This window comes from Mesitornis unicolor, unplaced genomic scaffold, assembly GCF_000695765.1.
Source record: "Mesitornis unicolor isolate BGI_N332 unplaced genomic scaffold, ASM69576v1 scaffold32196, whole genome shotgun sequence".
NCBI classification, from domain to species: Eukaryota; Metazoa; Chordata; class Aves; order Mesitornithiformes; family Mesitornithidae; genus Mesitornis; species Mesitornis unicolor.
In genome coordinates this window covers 1-5,959 of record NW_010189423.1, presented here as the reverse complement: position 1 = coordinate 5,959, position 5,959 = coordinate 1, and the positions used below count along the sequence as shown (strand labels likewise).

The window sequence follows — 5,959 nt, the reverse complement described above, 5'->3', positions numbered from 1 at the left end:
TGTGCCCCTGGGCCTGATCTGAGCAGAGTTGTTCATTCCCAGAAAGTTTAGGAAAGTCTTACACGGTCCCCATATGTGCCAGGCGAGCAATACTTTCCTGGAGGATGTCTTTCCCAGAGCTTCAGTGATCTGTTTGGTAGTACCTGCTTATAACTGCTGTTCTTCTAGCAGCCTCTGGTGATTTATTTTTGTGCTGAATATAATCACAAAGGTAAACTGAGCTGTGCTGATTTTTCCTAGAAAATTCACACTGATAGTTCTCTGCTTCTTTACAACAAGGGCAACACAGCACACTGGAAACTCAGACAACTTCTACGCTTTCCCAATTCTCTTGGATATTTCAAGTCAGGAGAGCTCGAGTATTTGTGTATGAGATATGCTGTGGTGGTGGGGAGTGCAGGAGGAGACACAGGAGCCATGCTGGGGGCTGCTGATGTGGCAGATAACTCCGCAGCCAGCTTTCATCCTAGTTTGAATCCCTGCATCAAAAAGTCTCATGTGTAAAATACTAACAGGCAGGAGTTTTTCTCCTTGGAGGACATTCTTCTTTCTGGGTTGTTACAGTGAAGGTGCTGACCCATCCAGAGGGCTGATGAATATTAAAAGAGGGATGGATCTGTTATTTCTGTTGTGTTGCACTGCAGTGGGCACTGTGGACCATCCGCTGGGACGTCTCAGCTCTCACGCTGCAAGTGACTGAGTGAGCATTTCAGCCTGTGCTGTGTCAGCATTAACGTGTCCTACCTCCAGACAACTGTGTCCCAGGGCAAAGTCTTACTGTTTATCAAATTATGCCAGGCTTGAAATCATCCTCTGCTCTTTCAAACACAACTCAGATTAATTTGGAGATTTTTTTGCATAGGGCCATAAGAACAAGGGTACCAAATAGACTGAATGACGCTCAGCCCAGCATCCTGCTCCAATGGTGACTGGTAGCACATGTCCTGGGAAGAAGCAAAAGTGGAAATTATGGGTTGTATACCCAATGTTCTCTAAGCCAAAAGTTGCATCGTTGTTTTTAATAGCTCTTGATGGCCCTTTCTGCTGTGAACAGCACAGTCTCCTCTTGAACACTTTTTACTGCTTTCAGCCCTCATCACCTCCTCTGCCTGTGGTATGAGAAAAGGTGCTGCCTTGCCCATACACATGCTGTCTGATCATTTCACTGGCTTCCCTTGAGTATTTTATTATAAGAAACAGTGATTCATCATACTCCATACAAGGGCTACGTACCAGTTGTGATTATATGTAGCTCTATGATACCTTGTACAGAAGATTATCTCTTTTTTCATCTGTCCAGTGGCACACAGGCAGAAAATAAACCTGTAGCATCTTTGAGACAATATTGACATTGCAAGAACAGATCATCGCATTTTCGCAGAGAGCGTAACTGAACGGAAACTCTCTGTAAGAGAAATTCAAGTAAAGCTCTTTTAGACATCCTATTTTGGAAATGTGGTAAAATTACTGTATTGATTCAAATGGCAAAGCAGAGAAGGACCGATGGGGAGAAGAGTGGGACTGAGATGCATTAGCAACATGGCTGAGGGAAAACATTTTCCTCGAGACACCTAAAATTCACATCTTCAGTCTGCCTGGCCACATTTAGAGAGAAACATGTTTCCTCAACCCCACTGAGTGCAAGACTTTCAGTTTGAGCTCCTTTGAGGAAACCATCTGTGTTCATCAGCCGAAGCTGTGGCTGCTCCTGCTTCCTTGAAGGGCCAAGAGTCCCTTGAATCAAAGAACCTGCCACCTGAAATTAGGAGCTTGTGTGGCCTGGAGGCCCCTCTGATGTCTTCTCAACCCTAAATACAAAGAGATGTCCTATCAGATAGGAGGGAAGAAAGCCACTTCCCCAAATGCTGAGGTTTCACCTCACTCAGAGCCAGTGTGAGTCACCCAGGCACTGCTGTGTTACACAGCCCTGTTCAGGTTAATAAAATCACTGCTGGAGCCCGCGTGGCTCACGGGATGCTGTGTGGCTTTCACATTGACGTCACTGCTTCTCATTTACCCTTGGGTGATAGTGACCGAAATTCATTACTACCTGGCAGCCATCGGGTAAGCCGTGCAAAATAAATCAGCGTTTTCCATCGCAAGGAGGTGTCTGCGGCACAAAAGGAGCCATTCAAATCAGCAGGGCAGGAAAGGATTTTTCATCAGGGGAGTGAAGACATGAATGAGGCATTAGAGTGGGGGGAATTCACAGGCAAAGAGTGATAACAGTGAAAGGCGGGGGGAGATTTTGCTATAGAAACAGTGGAGAAGTGGTTGGAGCGTGGGGGATAGGGAGAGTGCGACTGAAGGAGACAAAGAGGAGTTAAAGTGAGCAACTCAACTTTATTACAGGAAAACAGGGACACTGAATGAAACTGGAAAATACATTTTGACGTGTGAAGAGGAGATGACCTTGCCTAGTGAAAGTGGCCCGTGCCATGGCATATCTTGGTGGTCAGGATCTCTGTGGGGCTGGAGAAAGGCACAGGCAACTGCACCAGGAGGGGAAGGCACAGGCATGTTCAGGAGAACCTACAGTCCCTGATATTTCTACCTCTGTGGAGGGTACAGAGATTTTCAGGGTAGGACCCAGGCAACAGTGCATGAGCTGAGGGAAAAAAAAGTTCTCCTATGGGATGCTTTAAAATTTGTATTTCTTGCACCTTTGATTGCATTACTTGACCCTGGCCATTTTTAGAGCTGAGCCTCCATGCAGGACAAAGCTGGTCTGGCATCTCCATGACCCGCCCTTTGTGGTTTATTCAGGGCAGGATTAAAAACATTGTTTTTTTAGTTTCAATACTGAGTCACATCTGGTCTGGGGGTGGAGGACTTGGAGTCAATGGGCATTAGAAGGAAGCTTTTAATGCTCCTCAGCCTGGGACATTTTGCCAGCTCTAAAAATATGCCTTGAAAGGGGAAATAAAATCTTCACAGGCTTTTCTCTATAGCTACTAAAAGATCAGGCAGTGGGTACACTCCTATATCACCTGCAAAAATGCAGATGTTCTCATCTCCCAGCACACATAAAAGCCATTTCTCACCCAAAGTAAATCTAGGTAGCTGTAATTTCTTTCTTTTTCACACAAAAAGAGAATACAAACTGTGGATGGCACTGCCTGTTAAGGAGGAATCTTTTGTTTTCCAGGCAGATCATTAGTAATGTTATTATGCGATCATTACAAAAGTGGGAATCCTGTTGGGTTGAATGCCTTCTTTTCATCTCTAATTATTCTGTGAGCAAAGACTCCCTAGAAGGCAAGGAGGATATTATTTGAAACTTAGATTTCCGCTGTTCAGAATTATAAGAAAAGCCCTCGGTCATTAAAAGCCTGAGTTCCACTAGATGCAAAATCCTCTCCTGCAAGGCTGCTGCCTTCCTCCTGGGGCTTGCTGGGAGGAGAACCTGGCTGCACCCGGGGTGCAGGACGGGGTTCATCCCCTCACACTTCACACCGGGCAGGCACAGTGAAGGAGCTGATCCCTTGTTTCATTCCAGCCTTTTGGGTCCTTCTTTTATTTTTTTTAATCCTGTCTCTTTCCTGGTCTGATGTGTTTTCACTTAGATCTTTGAGAGAAAGGTTTCCTTCCTGTATGGATACAGATACAGTGCTCAGCGCAGTAGAATTCTCAAGGTTTAGCAGGACCTTTTGATGTTAACGTAACAAAAATATACAATTTATTTACCAAGGCCTCCTTTAAAGGAGATTATGGCAAAAATAGGTTTTAACCTACTTCTGATCCTCGGACAAGCACTTTGAGTGTCTCCGTCCCAGACAAATAGCATTGCATTAGTTGATTCTGATTTTATTAGCTACAAACCACTTTCTGTTTTTATTTTCACATGCCATTGACTTTGTTTGGTACAGACACAGCTCAACAGGAGCTGGTTTTTCAAGTGCAAAACGTGTTAACAGACACCCGGATCTTTCCACTCCACCCACAGAAACATAGCAATAAGAAAGAGAGCTAATGCCCAAAGAACATTTTCCTATTACGTTTCCTAAGTCACCTCCGAGGCCACATTATCCCTTCTGAAATTCCAAATGGTAATGGTTGCTTTAGTACTTCTGGCACTGTCTCTTCACATCAGGAGAATTTATTTGCATGGAAAAGTGAAACAATACGGTCAGGCAATGAAATCTCAAGTGGTAACGTGTGTGAAATTCTCCACCACTATTACTTTTTATGATGCTGTTTCTAGCATTTCCTCACTGCTTGCAACTACGACTGATGGATTTGGAGCAGAGTGTCTTCTCACTGGTCTTTATCAGCACAGGGTGAGCAGCAGCAAGCAGTCAAATAGTTGCTGTATCCAAACAGCATCTCTGCATCTAGAGATGAAGCTGCAGGGAGAGCTCACTCATTGGGAAGTTGATCTGTCTAATTATGGTGCTGTTGACTGGCAGCAGTTTACATGTCTAACTGTCCTTGGTAAAAATTATTAATCTTAAAACTTGATCTGAGTTAAAATACATCACCTTTTTTCTAATTGTTTCCTTCTTTCCCTGTCTTTGTATTTTTGAACCGTTGGTGGGAGTGATTAGAAGAAAGTTTTTTTCCTTCATTAAAATATCTGGTTCAGAAAGACCTCCAAAGAGTCATTAAATGCAGTTGAGGTACGAGGTGCACTTCCTGAGCAGAATTACAAGGAAGTGTTCTCACTGGAGACAGTGTTCAAAGGTGGATGCTGGCAGGAATTCAAGTGTCCACACTTGTTCTTACTGCCATGACCTCCCTTACATCTGCCCATGGCAGGGGTGGCAGAAGGTCCTTTCCTTGCAGGCTCTGTTGAATCCCGGTAAGAGAGCAGCTCTGGAACTGAGGAATGGGTTGTCCCTTCAGACAGAGAGAAGTTAAAGAGAGAGACCATTCTTTGGTGGTACTTGCTCTTCATTTCCTTGGCTGACCTGTAGAGGTTCCCAACAAAGCAATAGCATATAGGGTTGAGGCTGGAATTGGTGAGGCCAAGCCACTGGGCAAATGGTCTGAGCTGCAGGATCCAAGGAGAAGGAGTCACGTCCTGCAAAGACTTGGGAATGTTGAAATCAATCCAGATGTCCATCAGGTAGACAGGCAGCCAGGAGATGGCAAACAGCAGGACCAGGGCCACCACCATCTGCGCGACCTTCTTCCGGATCTTGAGCCTGGAGGCTGGCAGAGATCGAGTCAGAGCAGTGCTCTCCTTCAGCTGGCTGCTGCGGCTCCACAGCCTGCGCACTGTGAGGAAGCAGATGACCATGTTGAACAGAACTGGCAGGCAGTAGAGGGCACAGAAGAGCAGAAAGTTGTAGGCTTGCTTGAGCCTCTCCTGAGGCCAAATCTCCCTGCAGATCGAAAACACCAGAGGCAAGCCCTCTACCACCCCAATCTCATCCCGTTTGTTCATGAAGATGAGGGGCATGCATATCCCTGAGGACAACAACCACACCACCAGGATGGTGCTGAGGATCCTCTTCTGGGTGAAGAAAGACCGAGCATTGAGTGGGTTGTGCACACTGTAGTACCGATTCACACTGATGACGGTCAGACTGAGGACGCTGGCAGAGACAGAAACAGCCTGGATGAAGGGCACTGCCCTGCAGAGAAAGTCCCCATACACCCAGGCTTTGTAGATGAGGTTGCCCACAGTGATGGGCATGCAGACACACACCACCATGAGGTCGCACACTGCCAGGTTGATGAGGAGGCTGCGGGTGGCACTTAAGCTGGACACACGACTCCGGCGTTTCCGAGTGAGCACTCTGATGGACATGATGTTGCCCACAAAGCCCACCACAAAGGACACCAGGTACATCGCCGTGAGGCTGATGGTGACGGGCTCCTTTGCGAAGAGGAAGAGCATCTTCTCCAGCTCTTCCCAGCCCAGCTCCTGGCTCCCATTCCAGAGCCCTCCTTGGGTCTGATTCTCCTCTTGCCAAAGCTGTAGCGGGCCGGGGGGGGCGCCGGGGGTGGAAGG

The 5,959-nt window shown here is 46.5% G+C and overlaps 1 protein-coding gene across 1 annotated transcript; it reads right to left on the bottom strand.

The window, feature by feature from the left end:
- Nucleotides 1-4,645: 4,645 nt before the first annotated feature.
- Nucleotides 4,646-5,845, bottom strand: LOC104535700 (galanin receptor type 1-like). The gene has a single exon (XM_010186072.1). It carries the CDS (start codon nucleotides 5,843-5,845, stop codon nucleotides 4,646-4,648), a length of 1,200 nt encoding a protein of 399 aa, XP_010184374.1.
- Nucleotides 5,846-5,959: the final 114 nt, after the last annotated feature.

Bases quoted from the DNA above. Each gene is read 5' to 3' on its own strand.
- LOC104535700 (XM_010186072.1), bottom strand. From the start codon at position 5,845: ATGCTCTTCCTCTTCGCAAAGGAGCCCGTCACCATCAGCCTCACGGCG.